Raw genomic sequence first — 26,841 nt, 5'->3', positions numbered from 1 at the left:
ACACAAGGGCAAATTATTTGATGGTGGGGAGTTAGGGGTTTGATAGGATATTTTAATAACTAGGTAGGGCAGTCAAATTATAATTAAATTATAATTAGCTATGGTGGGAGATAGAGAGTCTTTTTTTCATCTTAAAATTATATCCTGTTTGGAAAAAAAGTTTAAAAGAACCATAAATGTGTTTAAATGATGACAACATGCCAGCTTCTATTGGAAAAGCTTCTTAATATATCCCCCTCCCATCTACAAGCTGATATATAACACTAATTTACATTGACATTACCATTCTTATTAAAATTGATCTAATTGTTATTCTGCATCAGAATGGTTATTTAACTGTGGCCCCAATCCAACATCCATGTATGTCTTGAAACATCCAGTGAGAAACTGAGAGAATGAATGTGCTGAGTTATAGTGAATGACATTTGTGCACCATAGATATAAACATGGCACATCATTAGTCATCTATGAGCCCTCTTAAATGAGCTAGAACAAGACTGGCATGTGTAAAACTACACCAAATGGCAGCTACACCTCTCATTTAACATAATTAATACAGCTCGCCTGCACCATACATGGTCACGTTGTACATGACTTTAACCTCACACAGAAGGTTAAGCCACCAGAAACGGAATGGTACGTGTGCCTGTGGTGCACCATGCCAAACACATGAATGCTCCCCCATTGAAACAAATGGAGTTTGAGCATACACTTTTTCCTCATATGTGGGGGGTCCGGAATGGATTCCCCATGTATGGGGAGGGCTCACTGTACAGTCTCTACATGCTGAGTGTTCAGTTGAGGCTTAGACATGACTAAAATAGACCCATTGAATCCATTAGATTTATCCACAAGTTGATTAATTGTTTGACGATTGAATGGGTCTACTCCAGCTGGGACAAACCAACAAGATGCCAGCTTGAGTGAAATATATGCATATGATATATATTTATGTAAAAATGCAATGATGTCACAAGGGTTGGCATCACCCGGTGTGGTAATTCATGGTTTCACCCCTCCCTTGAACTCCTCGAATACCACATCATACAAAAGCCATAGTATTTTTTTTTTGTAGTAAGGTTATTCATAAATCAAAATTCCTGTATATCACTGAATGTCATGGCAATAGTTGTGACATAACTAGCAAAATTAAAATTATACCCTTAATTTACAATATCACACACACAGCCTAAATGTATTTACATGTACATAGTTTAGTGTGGTTAAAGTGAAAATTTGGCAAAGTGTGATGTTTTTTAAAGAAAAATTAAAAATAATATTATTTTTTAAAAAAACCTTTAAAAATTAAAAAATTATTTTAAAAACCCTGGGGCCTCTCCTTTCTCCTCATGCTGAACTTTGCCCTATGGACAGAATCTCTTCAGCACTGTAAAGGGACACGTGCAGATGCCATAGTTCAGTTATGCCCAAAGGCAGATGTTCGGGAGCAGTAATATCACCCCTCCTTAGGGTATCACCTGGTACGGACTGCACTCCCTGCACCCCCTAGTGATGCCCCTGTATATATGCATGTGTATATATGTATATCTATATAGGCTCTTAAGAGGTCTCGAAAAACACACTAGAAAACAATTCTTGTTTTGAGGTTTGAAAAAATGTGCATAAAATAATATTTCAGAAGTGTTTGTGTGGTGGTAAATTATTCCTAATTGTTTGGACTATCTCTGAAGTCCTTCTCAGAATGTTATACAATGGAATAATTTTGATATTTAGCTGCTTATAGTGCAATGCATTTTGTGATAATTTTGCACCAAACCATAAATTCTTTGACTATATTTTCACTTCTGATTTTCAGAACTTTCTTATGCTTGGATCTTCAACGAATACCCTTCTTTTGTGCAAGAAGACAGTCGACGATTTGTTTCTCAGGAAACTGGGCACCTCTACATAGCCAAAGTAGAGCCATCTGATGTAGGAAATTACACGTGTGTTGTGACCAGTACTATAACAAACACCCACATTCTTGGCTCGCCAACACCCTTAGTACTGCGTACTGATGGTATGAGTTTATTTTTATCTGCATAGCAACTATATATGATTTGAACAGATAACACACTTTATACAAGCTCTCTCTGGACCTGCCATAACCTTTGCAGTTAACATATTTTAAAACATATACAATATCACTTATTTTGCTATCTATATAACTATCAATCTAATCAACACTGTATGATATATGTGTTAGTTAAAACCATATAACCATTTGACTTGTTGTTTTATTGTGTATAAATTGGATGTTATTGTTGTTTGTGACTATTTTATGGTTGTAATCCTGCCTCGATCCATTGGGAGAGGCGGGAAAATACAAATAAAAATAATACAATATCATGGCAGCATTAGCCCAATCCTGACACCTGCACAAGTGGCCACAACTTTTCCTTCCCTCTCACTGTTCTGCCCTGTGGCATTGAGAGGGAAGGGAAGGCAAATTTGTGGCAATCGTGCAAGAAAGAGGATTTGGCCAGGCGGGAGAGGAAGGAGGCACAGGTAGCCAGCAGAGAGGTAGTTTAAGGGAAGCAGGTCTCCTTCTGTGCAGATCTGATATCACACTGATTTTCCTGAACGTCCTTCTGTCCCTTTAATTTTGCCCTCCCCAAGCTATTCAAGGGCTTAATCTCTTCTATCTAGGCTCCGAGACTGGCCCCCCATTTCTTTGCACCTTTATCTGTATACACATACTGTGGTCCCTTTGTATTCTGGAACACCCCCCCCCGCGTATGGTAAAAAAGCGGGACCTCAAGTCTCGTTTGTTTCAATGGCTGCACACTCCAGCGCATGTGCCATTGTAACATCCAGGGCTTGCCGTCCACATAAGCTTAAAGCCGCGGATGGGGTGGGTGTGCTGTATTTTGGTTAAAATCTTGAGTGGACCTTAAATGATACCTTGTGTACCCCTCACATTTCTACACCTGGCAGCTCCTATTGTCATTAAGTCCCAAATATTGTTATATTATTTTAAATTCAATAGGACTTCTTTCCCCAGAAATTTGTCTTTGAGACTCATGGTGACCCTAAGGCGAACTGATAACAGGGTATTCTTGGTAAGATTTATTCAAAGAGTGCTTACCTTTGCCTTCCTCTGAAACTGAGAGAGTGTGACTTGCCCAAAGTCACCCAGCGGGTTTACATGGGTGAATGGTAATTTGAATCTTGTTCTCCAGTCATAGTCCAATACATGACTACAGTCCATGTGAACATGCAGCCATATCTGTTCTGCTGTAATGTTAGTTTTTGTATGAGTTCTGTCACTGAAGAATTATTTTCATATAATACAACTTTTGTTATCATCTTACTTTTTCATGAATACAGAATAGTACATAACCTCATCCTGTTTTTGCCATCTTAGTGTCCCATTTTTGTCTCAAGGAAATATGGTCAGCCTAATGTTGATAGTCTTTCTACATGTAGGATGGGTGATCTTTTTTGTAGTTTTTGTGGGTTTTTCGGGCTGTGTGGCCATATTCTAGAAGATTTTCTTCCTGACGTTTCTGTGTGACTAAAACGTGTGCAAATTTACAACATTTCCAGAGCATGTGAGTGTGGATATTCATGTTTACAAGATGAGAGATAATTTCCATGTGATTCAGAGAGGGGGGACTATTTGTCAGTTAATTTCTACATTACATCCTCTAATATGAGAAGCAGCAGTATTAGAGGAATAAGATCCAAATCTGCTTAGAGTTTGGGAAAGTAATTTAAAATTAGTTATAATTATGGTTTTTTACTGTTAACTAACTACTCTAGAAAGTAACTATTTTGCAGTTTCTTAAAAGTGATGAAATCATACTTTTATTTACTTTTTGAAGACATCTAAATGTAACAAGCAGCCTGTTTTACAAAATTTATTTTCTTTCCATCTACCTCTTTGCCACTTCAGCACCAAATACACAGCACATGGCAGCAGTAAGATCCATTTGATCTTCCATTTCAAAGCATCCTTTTCCACCTCCGATAAACATAAATGTAATGTTAAAATTTACTATTTTGCTGTTACAGGACAGAAATGATCCCCTTTTTGGTTACAACTGATATGTAATGAAACACTGGGTAAATGTATTAATTACAAGTAACCTATTATTTCCATTACCTTAACCTGGTCCACAGTGGGATACTAGATGGCCTTTGTTTGTCAACCGATGAATAAGAAGAATTTGTATATGAAAGCCAAAGTCCTCACAGTAGTCACCATCTATAGTTACTGAACAAGTGTCTAAGATTCTGGTTTCTGAAAACTTTTTTCCCTTTTCTGGAACAACAGGTGTAATGGGAGAATATGAACCCAAAATAGAAGTGCAGTTTCCTGAAACACTGCCTGCTGCTAAAGGCTCAACTGTAAAATTGGAATGCTTTGCTCTTGGAAAGTAAGTCTATATTGATTTTTTAAATGAATATTGCAGTTATTGAAGATGATGTTTTAGATTAAATAGATAAAATGAAACTTTTAGCCCTATTGAGGTATTTGTCTAAACATGTGCAGGATTAAAATTGGGATTAGGAATTTGGGTGGCACATATACTCTGTCCTCAAGGTCCCTGAGCACCAAAGTATACATCACACTTTTGTCCACCAAACACAAAACTCTGAAAAGGGCTACCTAACAACATTATTCAGAACTCCAGTGATAATAAATCTTAGTGAGACTGGGATTTTGACCACAGGTGTTTGTAGACATGTTCAATATAACACAGTTATGCTCCCTCTTTGAATCTTTATGGTCAGTGTTGAGAGCTTGGTATCAGGATTTACATGTCTTCTTATGTTGTCAACCTTACCTTAAGCCTGAGATATGTTTAGGCAAATGTGAATGAGCATTTACTGATTCATCATAACTTAGCAATACTGCAATGGTAACAAGTAAATATAAATTAGGGTCATGCTACATTATATATGAAACAAACTATTATTCCCTTGACAAAAGTGATTAATTAATGAGCAACTTTCTTTTGCACTGTATTAAATTTAAATCTTAAAATATTAAGTTTCATTATTTTTTAATCAAGTTTTCTTCAGTCTTTAACAACAAAATAGTTTTAATTTAATGGTTTGTCTCAATCAGAGCAGATCTACTGAATTAAAAAATCTTGTTAAGTCTGCACTATTGATTCGTGGCCTACTCTAGTTGGGACTAATATTGGATTTAGTCTTTTAGGGCTTGAGGGTTTCTCTAGGGCTGACTATAGAAACATCTTGTGACACAAGATTAGATGCTTAATAATATACTTCATAATGTACTTAATAATGAGATTCAAGCTCTGAATTATCAGATTCAGTCAATAACCATGTAGCAGGTACTCTAAAATTAATTAGCACCATGATTAATAAACACCTCTCTAAATCATCATCATAATGAGGTATCCAAATATGTACCAAATATAAATTTTATTAAATGTAACTCCTTTGATATGTTATTGTTATGATACTTTTTGCAGTCAAAAGGTTATTTAAAATCTTGAACTGATTTAATTTAATTTTGTTGCTGTAGCCCAGTGCCTCGGATAAACTGGAGAAGAACAGACGGATCCCCTTTTCCAAGTAAAGTAATGTTAAGGAAGTCCAATGGCATGATTGAAATTCCCAATTTTCAACAAGAAGACGCTGGACTGTATGAGTGTATTACTGAAAACTCTAGAGGAAAAAATATTGCAAGAGGACGCCTCACATATTATGGTAAGAAACTTTCTTAATAGAAAAAGTGGTAGATTTATAAAGCAAGGCTCTTCCTACTGTATTCTAAGAAAAGAAACACATCTCTACAAATTAATAGCTTAAATATTGAACGGGGATACAATATCTCCTCCCTCACCCCTCCAATGCACCTTTTAGCTGATGCATCCCCATATATTCATTACTGACTCTTGGAGAATGGCCGGGGTGGGGGTGAGGCCAGTGGAGAAACATCCACCTATGTTCCTCTATATAAGTCTATATATTTAAGTATCCTGAAACAGATAAACATTCAAGCTAACCATCTGCCTTGGCAGATGGAATTTCAGAGAGAGAGAGAGATGGCAGACAGAAAGAAATAGCACTTTGTGAGAAGAGCAATTTGTGAGAAGAGGAAGAGGAACATTGCACACTGGGATATGGTTCAAGGACCCCACCGCCCCATGCATACCAAAATCCTTGTATGCTTAAGTCCCATTATATACAGTGGTGTAGTAAAATGATGTCTCTTATATAAAATGGCAAAATTAAGATTTGCTTTTTTGGATTCTTATTTTTTGAATATTTTCAAGCCTTGGATGCTTGACTCCATGGATGTAGAATCTGTGGATACAGAGGGCCAACTGTAATTACCTGCACATTACAAATTGTTACTTAAAGGGAACCTCCCCTTAGTTCAGTGATGCTTGTTACCAAGTACCTTCCCCAGCTGTTGTTCCATTCAGTGTTGGATCTTTCCATGGCATTTTTTAAAATTAAAAAAGAAAATCTATGAAGAAGTCAGGGGGCTATTTGAGTTTTCACCTGGATTTATAGATTGGGGCAGTAGCCAGGAGCACATTTTAGCACATTCAGCTGATTCACAAATATGAAAAAATTCTGTATGAAGAAATGCATCAAGCTAGTAATTAACACCTCAACTGAATTCTTAGCTTTCTGAAGATGACATTTTATTCCTTTGATGCAAAGGTCATCAAGTAACACCATACACTGTCTGTGTTGTTCTGTGTTCTGTGTCTGGAGGTTTTTCTTTATTGTTGCTTTTGTTTTATTACTCCAGTAGTCTGGTTTCTCTAGAATCCTTTTTTTGATTCCTGTAGGCATGTTGCCTTCCTTTGCATTTTCTAAACATCATCAGTTAATATGAGAGAGGATATACTGTAATATAGCAAAGAGATGCAGAGCAGCATAAGTGTCTCTTGTGCATTTTAAAGTATATACCCACTGAATGCCAAAACGCATATTGCTGCTTTCTTAATATCAAACTGTTTTGCAAGCTAAGTGGTAGCTGACAATTTCTGTAAAAGATTACTCCCAACAAATGCAATTTTCTTTGTAAAAGTAGTAAGTTAAGGAGTATTTCACTTCCAAATAGGAAAAAGTTTACACAGCTTCATACAGGCACATAAGCAGAGACAGAATATTTTCATCACATATTTTTGCCCCATAATGCAATTCTTCTTTTGCTATTGGATTTGGGGAACAACAGTTTTCTCCCTAATGTGCCAAGGACCAGTACCACATTTGTGCCTATTGGTTACAACTGGTCCTTTCTTTCCTGAAAACTTTCCATAAAATGGCAGCCAATGACTATCAGACCAGTGCCAGCTCACAGACCACCACTATAAGTAGCACTGCTGTAAGTCATTTAGAACTATGGCTTGTTTGCAGTTCAAAAAATGTTAAGAAATGGACAGTGAATCCTTATTCAGAAATGTGTCGACTGCAGGGGATGAAAGTTAGCAATGTCAGTTAAAGCAGTATTAATTGCTTTATATCTGCAGTGCAGATACAACTCATGTATCATTCCCTGACAAGCTTGAGAAAGTATTTGCATTTGTAAAAATGACTGTTGTGCAAATTGTTTACATTCAGTTTTTAATTGTCTTATTTCTGTCTTGTTTCATTGACTTTATAAGCCAGAAGTATTGGATCAGTTGTTTGCATCCTAATGATCAAGTATCCAGTCCTTCTAGACTTTTCTGATATGTGTACTAGGTTTCACAAAAAGAAAGAAAGAAATACACCAGTTATGTACAGAGACAGGTTGTGCAAGCAAATTGCTGTAACCTCAACAACAAACAGTCACTCATTGTATTGTTCTCAAATCACTCAAGGGGTGATAAACTCTCAGCAGGCTGCCTTGATGTGCTGAGATAGTTGACTCATTAAGAACAAGTAGTATTTCTAAATTTCCTTACATCCATAGCTGGGGTGTAATGAAATTAGGGATGTAATTCTTCACTAATTTCATTCTCAAAAAAGCAACAGGTAAGTTTAGCAGTTTCCTTCCTGTTTGCAATTTTGGGAATTATTCAAATATATTACATGTGGCATATTTGTGCCGCAGGCAGGTTCCCTCCCCCCCCACACACACACACACTCAGAAATTCTTTTTCTGCACAGAAAATGCTGTTTTGTAAATTAAGATCAATGCTAAATATGTGGATATTTTACAAAATAAATACAAAAATTGCTTCTTCCTTTTTTGCACAGAAAACAGCATTTTCTGTGGCTAAAATAATATTTCTGTGCCTAAAATAATATTTCTGAAACTGTGACAGTTTTCATCAATCTAGGTCTCTCATCAGGGGTTTCCAACACTCGAGAAACACAATTTGCTATCATTATTCAAACAATTTTGAATATTATTTCCATCCCTAAGTGAAACTAAGATGAGTGACCAGCAAAATCAAAGCAAAAAGAAACAGCTCACACACAAATACACCCACATACATGAAGATACAGCTGTAATTTGATACTAGGCAATGCAAGGGTAGAAAACATGCAGCTGAGCAGATTTTGTTGGATTGCATCTTCTAGCATTCTGCACACTGGCTATTCTGGCTAGAGCTGCCTGAATGTATTGACCAGCCATATTGGGAACATGTGTGATTCCCACTATACTGTATCTTTTTGTTGTTGTTGTTGTTGTTGTTGTTCATAAAATGAATCATAGACTTTACATGAACTGGCTAAGGGTATATCCACACTACAGAAATAAAACAGTTTGAAAACACTTTAATTTCCATGATTCAGTGCTATGGAATTCTGGGATTTGTAGTTTTATGAGACATTTAGCCTTCCCTGACAGACAGTTCTGGTGCCCCACCAGATTACAAATACCAAAATTCCACAGCATTCAGCCAAGAAAATTAAAGTGGTGTCAAACTGCTTTATTTCTGCAGTGTGGCAACAACCTAAGATTATACTATCACACATGTGCAGATGGACCACTCAAAGAAAAGTGCATTCTATACAGATTCGTGGGTGTGAATCAGTTTGGAAGCTGACTCAATCTCCTTATTGATATGCCAAACATATTACTTTCCTATATGTTAAAGTAATGTTGCGTTTATTTCATCAGCCCTCCTCTATAATCCATATCACAGGATTAACCAGTTTTATTTAATCTTTTCCTGCTTTGACATTTGCCTGGATGATGCATTAGAATACTAACCTGTTTATAGTTAGAAAATACATACTTATAATTAGGTTTCCCCCTCTTTAACTCCATACTTGGAGATTTTCTTAATACCTTTCCATAATTGAGGATATATCCTTATGACTCAGAATATTAACCTGTCATAATGTGAGATATCTGAGCTTAGAAATCTTCTCAGTAAGCCCAAACATTTGCAAATTCATTTCCCAATATAATGGCAGTGCCAACATTTCTGAACTTCTGGTTAGAAATTATTATGGGAAGCAGGACCAGCCATAAGTACGGCCTTCAGATACCACATATAACCTATTGTTCACTAACATATTAATGCTCTGTTTTATTCTTTGTTCTTTACTGAAAATAATTTCTTGTGATCAACTCAGATTAGCAGAATCTAAAATGTCAAAATCTAGACTAAAATAAACCTGAAAAGCTTTTATGATAACCCATATCTTGACAGTGTAGTACAGATCCTAAATACCTCAATTTAATGATACCAGCCACATCATCCACTGAAACAAGTTTAAAAGATTCTTAAATCTCACCAGTGCAGTGATGCTCTTTAGTTCAAAGGAAATGTTGCTGACCTAGTTTTGGTGCATTCACAGCTACAGGAGTAATTATATGAGAAGGTACTTCCCATGTACAGATACTCAAGAGGAGATACCAGGCAGTCCTTGTTAAGTCTTCATCCATCACAACCCATCATCCTCACGTCTGGCTATAAATGTGACCCAGTATTCTCCATCTGAGAATAATCTTCAATGGTGGGAATCCAGTTCAATTGCACAATACTCCTTTTGCCAGAGAAAGGGGTTGTTTGAATCCAACCTAGTAAAATCAACAATGCAAATAATATCAGCAGTACATAGATAGTTATCAACATCTTTTTAGATTTAAAACCAATGCTGAAAGCTGCAAAACCAATTAAAATCCTTAAATTAGATTTAAAAAATAGATGTCTTTTCAAATAGCAACTAAAATGCATCATAGAATAGATGAGGAGCTTTCCACAGACAGGCCATCACAACTACAGTTTTGTCGCACTAGTTAGTGATGAAAAATAAGTATACATACACACATATATCCTTGTTCCTGTAACTAATCAGAACTTTAAAATGCCACTATCATTATTATTTGGAGGCTGATTTAGGAAAGCAATGAAGCAAGAGGTTAACTTTAAGTATGTGTTTAATTGTCCTAATTCCACAGGGACTGAAAAATTGAACATATATCGAATGTATTATTGATGAGGTATAATGAGAGCATAATTTTAAATTACACATGATCTTTGATAATTTGCTTTATTTTTTTGTTATTGCAAAATGCTATACACAAACCCATGACAGAATAATATATACATAAATTACCAGTGTTGTCTTCTCAGTACAACCTTGGATAGTTAAATATTCCAATGAGAATTGAGAAATATCAATTAAAATAGATACTCTGAAAACATTATTCTTGGGTCTTTTGTACTATCACAAAGATCAAATGAATCCTTTTAATTACTGCTCTCCATACACTGATACCAAATTAGCAACAGGCTTTCTTTCTTCTCATTTTTTAAACTTATTTTAAAATATGCCATTCATTGCTTTGAATTCCTCTTCTTTTTGTGTAACCAATAACTATGGATTTAAAATGCATTTGGTGATGAAGAGTTTTCTGAATTGAGACATAACAGTATACAAAGCGGTATACAAATAAACATATTATTATTATTATTATTATTATTATTATTATTATTTGAAAAAGGTGGTGGTGCTTCTGCTGGCGCTGGTGCTGTTATTACTGGCCATGCTGGCTGGAGGATGACAGGAATTGACCCAGTAATATAGTGGTGTCAGCTATAGAAAATAGTTTAGAAGAACACTGAACCACTACAGATATGACTGAGCCTGACATGCATACAAGGGAAACTGTCATATATACACTATCAGGAGAAATCAAGTTATGGTTTGAGATTCTCTCAATTTTTGCATTTATGAACCACTCACAAAGACACAACACTGGGGAAAAAAAGGCAAAATAATTCTAAACATGGCTTGCTTCTCCTACCATGAAACCTGATGGATTTCTTTACTTTCTTTACTGTCCAGCTTTTTCCTCCATACATGATGATGAATAATAAAGTGACTTGGATAATTCTAACTTTAGTGCTCAGTGTATTAGTGGCCTACAAAGTTTCTCCCAGCATGTAATTTTGGGAAAGTAGCTGCAACCATAGTTTCAAAATCTGAAGTAGATACCAAGAAACATGGTATCGTGCAATATCAGTTGTGCCAACTACTAATATTACTAATGTACTATGAGGAATAAAAACACAGTGCTTAGATTCCCATGCTGAAAACCTCCACATTAAACAGAGGGGAGGGAATCTCCAGATATATAAATTTGTTAGCTACACTCATTTCTATCCCTGCACATCTTTGCGTATGAAGTGATTACTACATAATATGTTGAAACAACACTATAAAACAATCCAGATGCTGGAGTTCATAAATGTTAAGAACTCTTTTTTACAAGACAAAGCTAACTACCCACACAAAATAATTTCTTCCCCAAAGCATTAATTGCAAATGTACAAATGTCATGCTTCATCAGTTTAAAGCATAATTGAAATGTTTTAAGGCTTTGTTTAATTCTTTGGCATTTGATAGAAGAGAGATAGTTAATCTTTACCTACTAGAGAGTTCCCAAGTGATGCAGTTAATAGGACAAGGAGATAATAGATCAAATCTTTACTGGTCTACAGGTTATATTTTTTTGCTGGTTGCTAATACTAGAACAAGAAGCTGATAGAGAAAAAGAAATCATTTGATAATAAAGGTACATGATTAATGTTATTGTTAAATAAAAAAAATCCTAGACGGGGTAGTCATGTTCAGTTGGGGGTCAGTTGCATTCTCCAAAGTTCCAGAAATTAGTTAATTGAAAATTAACAATAGAAGTAGAGAACATTACCATGGCAATCCTATCTGTGAGCTATGGCATTATACCTACTGGATATGACTACTAAAACCTTTTATATGTACAGAACAAATTGCTACATTATCAGGGAAGAATATGCTACTGTAATAACACTTGAACTAGGGAGAGACTACAACTTTCAGGGCTCTAGAAACTCAAGGTGGAAGAGGAAAACCCTGTGAGGTGGCAGGAAAAGAAGGGGCCTCATTTAAAAGGCTCAGTCTGGGCTCACTCGGGATTTAATTTCTTTCCCCACAAGAGCAAAATATTAGGCCTGCAAAAGAACTGTCATAGCTTTAAACAATTTCTTTCAATTCACTCAAGAGTCTCAAATAATCGACCTTCCTTCAAGGCACAAAGGAGAAGATGCTACTGAAGGCTGGCAGAGTGGAAAATCCTGTCAATATTGTAATGCAATTTGCTGCTGTTCATGCAGTAGTTCTTGTTTGCAAGATGCAATTTCCACTTGTGCCGTGTGATCCTGGATTACACATTACACAAGTGGTGAAAATGTCAAACTGTTCGTGCTATTCATGCAAATAGTTTGAATCAGTAAGAACCGAGTAGCCTAAGGCTAGTAAGGCTGGGGCCACTTACGGCTATTGCAGATAAAGAGTAAAGTCCAAGCAGGAAAACAAATGCAAATAATAAAATGAGTCCTAATTAAAATTCTTGGCTACCCAAAAGAAAAGGGTTAGAAAGAAAATCCGGTATCTCCCTTATTCTAAGTCTGTGCCTTTCTAGTGATCTGCTAAAGGCCTACATGATTCTGAATCTATATTCTGAATATATGGCAAAAGATATGTTATAGCTTTGAGCCAACAATTTCATTTATCTTATTTTATACAAAGATTTATATATTTCCCTTCACATGTTTATACATTACTCAGGGTGTAAAACATCTGAAAATAACAATAAAATGTCATAAATATTCCAACCATATAATAAAAACAAACACAAATGCAATGAATAAAATGGAGGCATCAGAGTTTTATTTTTTAAAAAAATAGTTTGGTAGAACAAACGACTGCCTATATAGAAAGGCCTTTCCATGTACTCAAATACTGTGAGAGGGCAGTCTACTAAACCACATAAACCAGAGAGCATTACAATTTAGGTATTTAGTCACAAAATGTTCACTCATTCATATTAAACATTCACATTAAACAAGACTGTCATATTTTTGACACACAGAGGGGCTTCTCCACCTTATTTTAGAGTACAGAAACTTCTATGGACGGATGTGGTTCCTGTTATTCTGTTCCTAATCTATTTAGAACTTCAGAGGTCATGGCCAACACTTTGAATTGTGCATGGAAACAAATTGGTTGAGTGCAAATTGCTGGAGATGACTTTTAAAGTCCCAAATAGTGTATATTAAGGTTCAGTTCATGATGCTGTTCTCCTATGGGTATGTGGTTCAGATATTACTTTCTGAGCAGAGATTCCAGTGTATCTAGTTCCAATATAAATATTTTTGTTGTTGCGATTCTCCAAAGAGTGGCCTTTAAACCAGGACTCAGATGTGTGGTTCCCAATGACTGGCAGATTGTCCATTCCTACTGATTGCCTGACCAAACTGTGTTCTCTATTATAGAATTTAACTTACAATGTAAATAAATTTACATTTATTAGATTTACATTGTTGTTTCAAGAAGTTGGTGCATATGGGCTTCTCTTTTTCTCCAGGAAAGTCGTTGGTTTCCCTTCTCTTTGCAGTTCAGTATGGTGTCTTTCTTGCACCCTGTTTATGTATTGTAAACCCCAGATAGGGTCATGTCATGGGATCATTTGGCCGTCCCTGTACAGTACACTGATTTCTGCCTTGTGTACTCAGGTAACACAGAGAGGAAGGCTCAGTGATGCATAACATAATGATTGCCAGAGAGACTGTCACAGTGTTTGTCAGTGCAGTTTTTGTTGGCTTTTCCCCCCTGAAAGTATTATTGTGGCTCCATTATTGGATGTACACCGTGATAGTCTTATGTAGGCATGAAGTCTCGCATAGCAGCTAAAAGTGTAGTAGGAACACAACATCAGCCTGCTCATTTCAATTCCATATAACAACAATTTGTGTGTAGAACAAATTGTCAAAGTCTTCAACCCATCCTCTGCCAGGATGTCTTAAAAGTATCCTAAGGTCAATAAATTGAAGAGGCAAGAAATTATTGTGGTGCGTGAGGAGACTTTAGAGCTGCACACTCTTCTTTTTATAGAACCTTTCCTCTTGACCGCTTGTATATCAATGATCCATGACATCAAAATTAGCACCTATCTACCATAACGTTAGTTGTGTTAACAGGCTTGAGTGAGTACAATGTGACATTAATGTATCATTTCAGAAATAGTTTTGTCCAGAATGTTCCCTGCATTTAAAGTCAACTGCTCTGCTAACACGTTGAATTTTTTTCCTAGCATGAAAACAAGACTTCACTTATTACGGCATTTATTTTCCTTTTGTTTTTGGGTTTTTTAAAGCAAAACCTCACTGGATTCAACTGATAAAGGATTTTGAAGCTGCTGTAGAAGACAACTTATACTGGGAGTGCAGGGCAAGTGGCAAACCAAAACCATCCTACAGATGGCTGAGAAATGGAGAGCCTCTAGCAATAGAGGTAATGGGGGTTTTGTTGTTGACATTGCACTTTGTTGGTTAGTTTTAACTGTAAAAGCCCCTTTGCTATTTCCTCTGCCCGTTTCTCACACAACAAACTTGCCCCTTCCTCTCAACAAAGTTACCTCAATCCTCCAGCACAGATTTTGGTATGCACAGGAGAGCACAAATAGGATAAGGAATCTATTCCATCCAGTGGTGGGTTATCACTTCCATATTAGTGCAATGGTGAATCTGTTTTGTTGAACCTTATGCTGAACTTTAAAGGAACTAACCTAATGCAATTTTAGGGATAGAATTAATTGCCATGGGTAACTCTTTTAAAAAACACACTAAAATCCAAAGTGGATTTGCTCTCTCACTGACCTGGAATTTTCAAGCTGCTGGGTCACATGAGAAATGTCTATTTGAAGGCAATGCAGTTCAGTGTCTACAAAGCATGGCTAGGGTTCAATGTTCCTTTATATCAGGAGTGGTGCATAAGAACTTAGAGCAGCTCCCTATGGCCCATCAAACCCTTGAATATATTAAAGTGGGAATAACAGGGCATGAGGGGGGGGGGCTGCTAGGTTTCTAGTCTCAGGGTAGAATATAGAAGTACAACAGAGCTGCTAACCTGTATCTTCAGGGGAAGCATAATCCTATCCAACACAGTCTGAATCCCTATTCCCGGATCTGCATTTTGACTGACCAGAAGAACCTCTCTCTTGTCTGCATTGAGTTTTAATTTCTTCATCCTCATCCAGTTCATGACAAAAGTCAGGCTCTGCTTTAGAAGTAAGTGAGCTTTCTGGGATTGAAGTGGAAAGGGGAAGACCCCCTAACTCCAGACAATCTCACCCAGAACCAACAGGGACACGTTACTCCTGTGTAGTACCTACTCATTTGCCAACCAAGGCAACCAAGAAACCTTTCCTTCCTTTCAGATATTAGAAAAGGGGGGGGATTTCTACCCTTCTATACACGAATTACAGTACATGGATTTCACATTTCTTTGAAAACATCCTAAATAATGATGGAAGAGGGAAAGCACAGTATGCGGATGAAGGGGGAGCCAGAGGCTATAGACCTAGGTCTTATGTTTCTGCATAGCTCTAGTCTATGAGCTGTTTAAGGAAAGGTTACTTCTGGTTCACTAAAGAAGAAGCTGAGCCCTCAGCTCAGTCAAGAATGATTAGTGGACTTTGTGACCAAAAAGTCATTCATTTTTTTTTTCTTTTTTTGGAAAATTTGAGACCATACATAAAAGATTCCCCACTTACTATTTGTTTTCTATTTTTATTAATTCTAGAAGCAGTACAAAAATGATAAATCTTGTTGTTAACTGATATTGAAACTTTCAGCAAATAACAGGAATTTTTCTATATAGAAAGGAAGACAGAGATTTGTACATTTATATACAAAGTGCTGGTGCTACCAACTCATTATGACCTGCTATGAACTTTAAGAGCCATAGTATCATTCTCAGTTAACGTCTGGGCCTCCATGCTTTTAGAATAATGTTTTTTACTAGCATTTTCACTGAATATAGTTCCCTTCCCTGCTGAGTAAGCATCTGTTACTACCTTTCCCTTCTTTTGTTACCATCTCTTTTTTATAATGATGAATCCCTCTATAGCTTTAAAAGGATTTTTTTTTTAAGTTCCTAAGTGAGAAAATAGATAAGACAAAACCTGCTGTTGTAGTCAAGGCTAATGTATATTCCCTAATGCTCAAATGATTAGAGGTTGCAGACAATGTTCCCTAGAGTCTACCAACTTACTCACTTAAGCTTCCAAATTTGTGGACAATGATATTCTTCTAACAGACATTCATAACACCAACATTCCCCTTAAATAAACTAAGGACTGAAACAGATGGGCAGAAAGCACTGGCTTCCAGGTGTTGTGTGGCAGATGGGGCATGTCCCCATGACATTGGAAAGCTGCATAGCTGACCACACATGTGCTGGCATCATGGCATTCTGGTTGTGCAGCATTTGCATGTGCTACACTGCAGGAATACCAAAAGGCTGCAGTAGGGGTGGAAAAGACACTGCAAAAAGAAGTGCCACTTCTTTGTTGCAGCAGCAAAATGCTACAGTGGGGCCACGGTGTGCGGTTGCCATGGCACCAATCAGGCTCTTTCAGGGGCAGCGTCATGCTGCCCTTTTGGGATGGTCTGTTTTGGCCCTTTGTACAGTGCGCCCGTACCATACGCAGGCACACTATATACAGCTTTCAGCTTAAACTGAAGCACAAGGGAAGAGAATGAATGGCGCCCACTCCTGTGGCATGCATGCTCTGCCACACCACAAGGACCAGGGACATAGCCAAGGGGTCCGGACCCCCCCTTCCATTAGAAAAATGAATGGTACGTGCTGCTGCGCCGCTGCACCCAAGCCCCAATATAATGGTGGCACTTAGCCTGGACCCCCCCCCCCTTCCTAAAATCCTGGCTACATCCCTGCAAGGACGAGCACCATTATATTCAATGGGGCTCGAGCATATGCATTTTTCACCTTATGTGGGGAGGTGGGTCCAGAACAGATCCCCAGCATAAGGTAAGGGTCCACTGTATTTGAATTTCAGAATAATTGGCTTGGGGAAATAAATATGTGGCTTTGTAAGTTTCCAAGCAATTTGTTTACATTTTCAGATCAGTGACTTATACATATGTACACTCCTCTTGTGGAAGAACATAGATTTTTCAGTATAGGCACATAATTTTATATTGATTTTATATTATTTGTAAAGAGTCAAATATCTTATGCAACACTATAACATAGTCATCTGTTGAGGGATTGTATACATCCCGAAAATATCTTTTGTTATTAGCCAGTTAGTGCCACGTTTTACTAGTCTTCTTTTCAAGCCACTAGTTATCCAAACATACAAGCTTTTCATTAATCTTTTCACAGACCACCAATCAGATAAGACTTCAGTTGATCTTTGGGACTGGCTACTTGCCATCAAACATGACCCAAGTGGTTTTACTAATTAGAGCTACCTGGTCAGGTTTCCTTTTTTATTATTTCTCAGCTAGCCTCTTATTATGTAATATTTATAGTTAAGTGGCTAAATGATCAGTACTGGCTTCATTATATGCTTATCTATCTGTAATGCTTTTCATATTCAGGTCCTTGGCATGAATTGGGGTTTTTATTGTTTTTATTGTTTTTATTGCACAAAGTTTTAATGTTATGTTTTTTTTGTGATTTTATATTGTTATGTGAAATGTTGGAAACTGCCTTGGTCTGAGAAAGGCAGTATATAAATAAAATTTTACTTACTTACTTACTTACTTACATTTTATATTTATTTATTTATTTATTTATTTATTTATTTCATTTTTATGCTGCCTTTCTCCCAGAAAGGGACCCAAAGCAGGCCACATTTTGAATATTTTTATACAATCTCTGCTGGGAACATTTATTAAGATTTTGTGATACATTTTTTTTTTAAAAAAAAAAGTTTATTCAGTAACACACACACACACACAATCAAAGAAAATATATTTAAGGGTAGCTGTGTTGGCCATAGAGCAAAATACAATAAAATCCCAAACCCACCAATCCATTCCGGATCCCTCCACATAAGAGGAAATCTGTGTGTGTTTGAGCCCCATTAGAAGTAATGGGGCTCACGCCCACAGTGTTCCACAGCACTCCACGGCGCATGCACGCCATATGCGCACACTCCATTACTTCTTCAAGGGTGCGCAAGGGGCTTTTCCAGTGCAGCTTTCAGTGTATGCTGAAAACCGCATATGCCGCACCCGCGTAAAACCTGGGTGCACTGTATAATAAATTATTTTATTAGGAAGAAGCCTAGGCTTGGACATTTTCTCTGGCTTCTGTTTGGGTCTCTGAAGAGAGTCTTAAGTATTAGGAAATGTCAACATTTTTTTTTAATTCAGCTACCAGAATACTTCCTCCAGTATGGCCATGGCTATGCTGGCTGGGACATTCTCGGCATTCTAGGAGCCGTGGTTTTGAAAAGTAACTCTCCAGCCTCTGTGTCCTGCATGAACAAGTGTTCCACAATGTGAACCACCACCTACAATAGGCCAGCCTGTGACAAGGGACAGAGCTCTTCACAAGTATCCCACATCCATTCTCAGAAGTTATGCTCAGGATTTCATTGTGGGTATGATTTTTCTCTATGAAGAAAAAAAAAGTTTTGTAGAAGTAGTCATGCTTTTAAGCAGCAAAATTAAAGTGAGTTGATCCCAGGATTGTTAGGAATAGACCACATTGACAATCAAATCTAACTCCATTTTCTCAGAATTTGAAAGGGGATTTTCAAAGCTGCTGTTCTAGTTGGAGGCTTATGTCTGCTGGATAGCAGTGTAAGCTCAGTATCTCATAAAACCCATTATTATTACATTACACACTTTGGTCAAAGCATGACTGAAACTCCACAACTGACATAAGCATCATTTAAGCTGTGTTTAAACTCTCCAAATGAGATTTAATAAAGGTATGGGGTATAGTTCTGCAGCCAAAATATCCTCCGCTGTCTATTTATCAGTCATTTGAAAAGTATATATTTTTGTAACTTTTGCTTTTACTGTCCAGGGAAGAATACAAATTGAAAATGGGGCCTTGATCATAACAAATCTAAACTTGACAGATTCTGGCATATACCAGTGTATAGCAGAAAACAAGCATGGCACTATATATTCCAGTGCTGATCTCAGAGTTATAGGTAAGTCTGCAGTTTATTGTTTTCTTGATGCTGTTGAATACTTTTCCTATGCTAAAGTTGCTGTCTTATTAATGATCACCTAAAAAAAATCCAAAAATAATGTTTAAAATATGACAGCAAGCATTTTCTTACCTTCATTGCTGAGTGGTTTATTCACTTGCATCTCGAAGAGGTTTTCCTGGTTGGTGGGGAGGCGAAGCAATAGCAGCCTCCTTCATTTTACAGTCCAATTGTTCACACAGCTTTAAAACAAGGACACCAAGATAAATTATTAATTAGGGGGAGAAGAGAGACAAAGGCTTGGATGCAGGCCCAGAGATTAAAACTAATCACACAATCTGGAAACAACATTGGCTCAGCACATTACTCAGTAGCTCTGACCTTCTGCATCTCAGGCCTGGTATTCCTAGGAGAGCAGTGCCATTTAAACACAATAAGGTGGTTACCTGTGACCCCATCCTTGATTAGGGACACAGGGCCAGTCATTTAGTCATGGAGGTGATGCCGATTTGCTTTTGGAAACAAATGACAAACACTTATCACAGCAGAGTGCTGAACTGGCAGAGCTCCTGAGGAATTCAAATGACAGGCACCTTTTGCATTGATAAGGCAAGTGAGAGAAGCTTAAAGATTAATTTGTGCAGTTTGAACTGTTTTTAAAGTGATATACTGCTACCTCTTCATAAGAATCACAGAATTAGCAACTGTGGAAAGTAACTACCCAGACTAACAATTACAGCACTCCGTGCCATTAATTTCAGCTGGCCAGTACTGTCCCATTTAACCCAAAGCAAGAATGTAACTGTTCAATAATTAGTGCACAAAGATAAAAGGAATTACTATAACAATCAATGGAGAGAAATAGAAACCAACAAAAACAACAAAAAGGAAAAACAAGATAACTTTTCTACAAGATCCATGAAATCAAAGGGAAAATTAAAGCAAGTGTTGGGTTGCTCTATGATCAAAAGAAAAAGGTAATACACAACCAAGTTGGAATAAAAAGAACTTGGAAGCAATTTACAGAGGAAGTATATAGAAAATATCTGAAAGGATCGGGAAAAGAATCATACAAATACAAACCCCGTATATTGGAAAGTGAAGTGAAAGCTGTACTCTAGCAATCAAAAATAAAAATCACCAGAAACAGATGACATTGTAACAGACATGAACTGTTACAAACCACAGACAGAATCAACTTTAGTTCTAGCTAAAATCTGCCAACAAATATGGAAAACAAAACAAATTCCCCACAGATTGGAAATTGTCAGTTTACATTCTCATCCACAAAAAAGGAAACACAAAAGATTGCTGTAACTATAAGACTATTCCATTAAGTTCCCATGCAAACAAAGTCATCCTCAAAATTCTTCAACAAAGACTACTTCCATATATGGAGTGAGACATTCCAGAGGTGCAAGCTGGGTTCAGGAAAAGAAGAGGCACTACGGACCAATATGCAAACATATGCTGTATCATGGAGTACATCAGGGAATTCCAGATAAAAATCAGCATGTGCTTTATAGACTACAGCAAAGCTTTTGACTGCATAGACCATGAAAAGTTATGGCTTACTCTTAAAGAAATGGAACAACCGTTATATTTGATTGTCCTGATGTGTAACACAGGGCAAGGTGCTAGCTACCATTACAGAGCAACAGAATAATTCCCAGTTAGAAAGGGAATCAGTCAAGTCTGCAACCTATCACCCTATTTGTTCAACATTTATGCAGAAAATATAATACACAGAGCTGGTTTAGACTCAGAAGAAAGAGGAGTGCAGATTGGATAATGGAATTGTTAAAGTATATTGCTAATTTGTATTGATGTAATGTTCAGATGTGTCAATGGTTAACTAAGGTTTAAAATGGTTCCTGTTGCAGGCCAGAAAGCCTAGGCCTGGAAGAGCAAGTCTTCAAGGACATTGCCTGAGACATAATATAAACAAATGTATTATTGTTATGGTCTTGTGTAGTATGGTGACTTCATGGGAAAGAGGTGTGTCCACTTGGTGAATAAGTTGATCTTGTGAGAGAACAAAGACTGATGTCACATTCGAGATTCTAGCATGGACTCTGAAAGAGAATAGATGTATAGTAGCCTGCTGTAAAGTGTAAATAGCAACAAAGTCAATAAACCCTCATTTGAGTGAAAATCTGTGTTGAAGTTACTTTGTTCCTGAGTAGCTAAGAAGACTGCATCTGTTCCAGTTGGTACCAGTTCAGAACCACCGGCAGAACAAGACATCACCCATAACAAAGAGTTTTTTTTCTAACAGGAATATCAACAATCTAAGATATACAGATGGTGCCATACTACTAGCAAAAAACAACAAAGACTTAGAACAATTACTAAAGAAAAAAGTGCAAAGGAATGCTTAATGTTGAACATTTAAAAAATGCCAATGAAAGACTTACATAAATTCAATCTAAAATATGATGAAATTGAAATAGTTAAAGATTTTCCATACCTTGGATCAATCACTGATCAGAATGGAGAGTGCAGTCAAGAAATCAGAAGACAATGGAGACTGGGAAGGATAAGTGTGAAAGAACTAGACATGATCATAAAGTGCAAAGATATTACACTGAATACTAAAATTAGGATTGTCCAGACCATTGTATTTCCTGTTACTATATACAGATGTAAGAGCTGGACAGTGAAGAAAACTGATAGAAAGAAAATCAGCTCATTTGAGTTGTGGTACTGGAGAAGAGTGCTGTGAACAACCAAAACAAATTGGTACTGAAACAGATGCTAATAATAATTTTATTTGTATACCGCCCTTCCAATGATCAGGGCGGTGAACAGCATAATAAAATCAAATACAGTAAAACACGACAAAATACACATAGCAAATACAATAAGATACACAAAATACACATATTAAAAACGAATTAAAAAACCCCATCAGCCAACCATCTTGCCAACAAAAGAGGGAGGAAGGCCAGCTGGAACTTCATTCGGGGAATGCAGCTTGGAATAAGAAGGTTTTTAAATCCCTTCTGAACTGAGCCAGGGAGGTGGCCGAGCGGAGCTCTGTGGGCAGCGTGTTCCAAAGGGCCGGGGCGGCGATGGAATACGTCCTCCTCGTTGTGGAGGTAAGCCTGGCCCCTGGAACCCTAAGTAATTGCTGCCCAGAAGTTCTGAGGGTGCGGGGCGGAATGTATGGGGAGAGGCGGTCCTTCAGGTATCCTGGGCCCAAGCCATATAGGGCTTTATAGGTAATCACCAACACCTTGTACTGTGCCCGGAAGCGAATAGGCAGCCAATGCAGGTCTTTTAGCACAGGTGTCATCAGCGTACTGATAACCCCGCGCCCCATGTCTCCGGATGATCTCTCCCAGCGGTTTCATGTAATGTTGAAAAGCGTGGGAGACTAAACAAATTGGTACTGAAACAGATTAAGCCTGAGCTCTTCCTGGAATGACAAGATGACTAAATTGTGGCTGTCATGCTTCAGCCACATAATGAGGAGCAATGAATCACTAGAAAGGTAGAGGGTAGTAGAAAGAGAGGAAGACCACATACCACATGGATAGATTCAATCAAGGAGGTAAACTGAGCAGAGCCAGTGAGAACTGAGCAGAGGGGTTGAGGGCAGGGGGTCTTGGAGGTGTCTCATCCCTGGGGTCATCATAAGTTGAAGTTGAAGCCAACTTAAAGGAAACTAACAGCAACACTGTCCTATTTGTACTGAGGAGTATGAGCAATCTGGTGAACTTTTCTAGTGGCCCAGAAATCTAGCCAGGGTGTGCTCCTTTGGTTCACATATTGGGTACTTTGTCTCAAAGGGATGTAAAACTCTATTTCTGCATTGTGGGTAATTTCTGCTTATCTCTTTCCTAATTAAAATATACTGTTGCAGTAGAAGCAAGCCTGTATGGTTATCCATTGAAAGCCTTCTGTGCTGATTTCAGTTTCTCCTTTTGAAACAATATATTTGTACTTGATACATTTGAACAAATCACTCAAATCTAGATTGGCTACTAAACCTAAGTTCCAAATCAAATCTCTGTTGGTCAGTTTATATTGGTAACAGGATATTGGACTTAGCTAGACTGTTAGCCTGCTTCAGTGCTGCTCTTGTATTGTTCAATCAGAGAAGTGAAAGCGAAGCATGTGCTTAATTGCAGATCAATTAGTAGGCATTTTAATGTACATTTACTGTTTCAGTACTGTTTGCTGGGCTTGGGTGTCACTTTCAAATTCTGTAGTAGATAAATGAAAGGAAGAAAATGACAAGAATTGTAGAGTCTACTGACAACTTGATGGAGAAAATGTGTTTTATAGTTAATAATGCATTTTTTCTTCTGCTAGCATCTGCTCCTGATTTCTCTAAAAATCCAATGAAGAAGCTACTTCAGCTTTTAATGGGCAGCACAGCTCATTTTGAGTGCAAGCCAAAAGCTTCCCCTAAAGCAATGATTACTTGGAAAAAGGGAGGTGAGCTGCTCCAAGAAAATGAAAGGTATCATGTAAATTGTGAATGTTTCCATGCTATGATTTAACTTTTACCTTTACTTGTTGTATCGAAAAATAGATGATAATGCGTGTGCTGTCCATTTTAAAATCAACATAAGATGGCAAAACTGCAATGGGCTCCTGCTGTTTTGGATATTTGCAGTTTCCCTATCACCACCAGCAGCAGTGATAACACACACATACACACATGGATAACCTTTTTCTGTGTAAAAAGGAACCTATTGATTTCCTATGTGAAAAAGTCCTGAGATAAAAAAGAATGAAAACATTCTTGAAAACTTTTGACATTTTGAAAATCTTTTGAGAACATTTTGGAAATTATTTGCTCGCCTGTGATATAATGAAATAGGATTTGCATCCCTATTATTAACAAGCATTTCCCCTTTGTAGCTGGTCTGTGTGTAGAAGGGGGCAGGTAAGGTGAAGCAAAACAAGATTTATTTATTTATTGTGTGAATAAATAAAAACATAAATCTTGTTTTGCTTCAGCCTACCTGCTTCCTATAGGAGATATATACATTTGCGCGCATATATATTTGCCTTTCTCCCAAAATGGAACTCAGTGTAGCTTACAATTGCTGTGTGGAGAAAACAACAGTGAAAAGGGGGTAATAGTAAATGCTGTTACATGTACTTAGGCTTTTGGATGAAGCAGACAGCACTGTGAACATGCCAGGACTGCAGCAACCATACAACCTGCTTCCAAAACAGGCCAACACCATGGCCCCAAACTGACCGCCATCAGGGGCTATATCATTCCACTTCCTGTTTGATCCAGTCCAAAGGACTGGGTTATGGCACTGGAGAGGCTTCCGGCTGCTTTGGGGTCGTGTGTCATCTGAATGCCATGTCCCCCAAATTCCTGGAAGCTGCTTCTTTTAGCCCATGCATTTTAAGCCTTTGTTACATTTGGGACTGGGGCCTAAATTGTGTTCCCAGATGTCGGGGCCAGGCTCCTCTTCTCTTAACCCCAGAGATGGGAAGAATTTTAGAGCAAAAGCACTGGCTTCCAAAGTGTGTGTATGTGTGTATTGTTTACTTGGACTTGGTATTTTTGCATACTCTACACAACTGTAGGGCTCACATTTTGGTGCTGAAATGTCATGACCTGGGATAGTCCTGAACTACCAACTCTAAATAAATGATTTTGGAAAAGACTTCCAGGAGTTATTTCCAGAAAACTCTGATGAGTATTCTTAGCTATTCAGGTTTACACAATTATGTGTGAAGCAGCTTTCTCACAACTATAAAAGGTGGAAGGAAAAGTGTGCATGTACTAGGTAATCAAATACTGGTACGTCAGTCTTTTCTCTCTCTTCTTGTTCACCGTCCCACTTATTGCTGCTGTTGCTTCCCTTCTCTCTCTCTCTTTTTTTTTCCTTTGAAATAGTTCAGAAATTTCCCTGCTTCTGAATTTCTGAGACAGGAAGATCCTTGAAATGACAGGATCAGGTTCATAATGTTGTGCTCCATTCTAGTTTGTTTACCTCTTATTTGTTTTGTTTTGTTATGGTATGTGTGTGTATATCTGTGAGGAGAGTGATCTCCATGACAGTTGTTTTGGGAAGTATAAAAATATACTGACAGAAGATAGTTATATAAAGAATCTCTGCAGATTCTGTATATCTCAAAGAATGTGGGATACAAAGGGGAAAAAGGTCTCAATATAAATAAAGGAACAAGTTTTGCACATTTCCAGCTGCCTCTGACAATGTAATGAATCCTGAAGAGTAATGGCAGCAGGCACTTCTCTGTGTTTGAGTGGTGTAGTCATTTGCTGTGTGAATTACTAAGATGTAGGGTGTGTTTGTTATATCACTGCTGCCAGAGGTGAAAACAAAATCACACAGTGATTGGAAGGGTGCAACACAGGAGATCAGTGTTTCACTCATTGACATGATGTATGTCTGTCCTTCAGCTGAATGATCAGTGCAGCTGAAGCCTGCTCTTCTTTTATTACCATTGTTTTCATCTTCTAGTAGTCTGGATCCTATAAATACTGTTTTCAGAGCAAGTTGGGAATGTGTGAAACCATTGCCTTCTTTGTTTCTGTGGAGTGTTTTTATTATATATTTATCTCCCCATGCTCTTATTTCATGGAAAGTCAGCAGAACATTTGTCTTTTCAAACACTTTTTTTTGTGCATGCAGTGTTCTTTTATAAATCCCATGAAACAGCAGTTTCTCCTATTGTACATTATAGAAGTCGACAAGAAAATATATGTTGACTGATTCTGCATGGAGAGGAACATTAATATGTAATGAGGATGACTATCCCCACTGGGCAGGGTAATGCATACAAACATCTACAGTTGCTTGTGCATTCCAGTGCAAATTCCATTCTGTGTTTTAATTTCACATTCATCCTCTGTTTCCCTCTCAGTGTTCTACCTCCAGTAACAGTTGGTGTATCTAGCCACCATTTCTTTTTATATCAGATAGACTTTGGGCTAAATAAAAAATTAAGGAGAAATTTGGAACTGGTATATAAAATTATACATAGTGTAAAGGAAGTAGATGACACGATTTATCTTCTCTCCCACAAACTCACAAACATATAATATTAGAACCCAAGGTGACCCACAGCAGCCAGATAGTATTATTATTTTATTATTTTACAAACAAACAGCTTCATTTATATACCACTTCATACTGAACTAGCAGTGTCTAAGCAGTTTACAACAACTGTAAGCTAATTGCCCCCAACAATCTGGGTACTCATTTTAGCGACCTCAGAAGGATGCAAGCCTGAGTCAAGCTTGAGCCCTCTCACTGGTACTGAACTTGCAACCTTATGGTTTTGAGTGAGTGGCTGCAGTACAGACATTTAACCACTGCACCACCAGGGCTCCTACTTATTTTACTTATATCCCATCTTTCTCCTGGTGTACTGACTCAAGGTGGCCATTAGGAGATTTGAAACATTAAAAATTATTCTTTACACAGCACAAA

General features: G+C 37.5%; 1 protein-coding gene across 1 annotated transcript in view; it reads left to right on the top strand.

The window, feature by feature from the left end:
- CNTN3 (contactin 3) overlaps window positions 1-26,841 on the top strand; it is a 191,730-nt gene that overhangs the window by 112,921 nt on the left and 51,968 nt on the right. Inside the window, exons 3-8 of the mRNA XM_042454535.1 lie at window positions 1,817-2,020; window positions 4,280-4,382; window positions 5,504-5,688; window positions 14,582-14,718; window positions 19,276-19,405; window positions 23,726-23,876. Of these exons, the coding sequence (XP_042310469.1) occupies window positions 1,817-2,020; window positions 4,280-4,382; window positions 5,504-5,688; window positions 14,582-14,718; window positions 19,276-19,405; window positions 23,726-23,876 (910 nt within the window). The remainder of the gene's footprint in view (window positions 1-1,816; window positions 2,021-4,279; window positions 4,383-5,503; window positions 5,689-14,581; window positions 14,719-19,275; window positions 19,406-23,725; window positions 23,877-26,841) is intronic.

The sequence above is a fragment of the Sceloporus undulatus genome, chromosome 2 (genome assembly GCF_019175285.1).
Source record: "Sceloporus undulatus isolate JIND9_A2432 ecotype Alabama chromosome 2, SceUnd_v1.1, whole genome shotgun sequence".
NCBI lineage: Eukaryota > Metazoa > Chordata > Lepidosauria > Squamata > Phrynosomatidae > Sceloporus > Sceloporus undulatus.
Note: the sequence above shows the minus strand (reverse complement) of the source record. Positions and strands in the feature narration are given on the sequence as shown.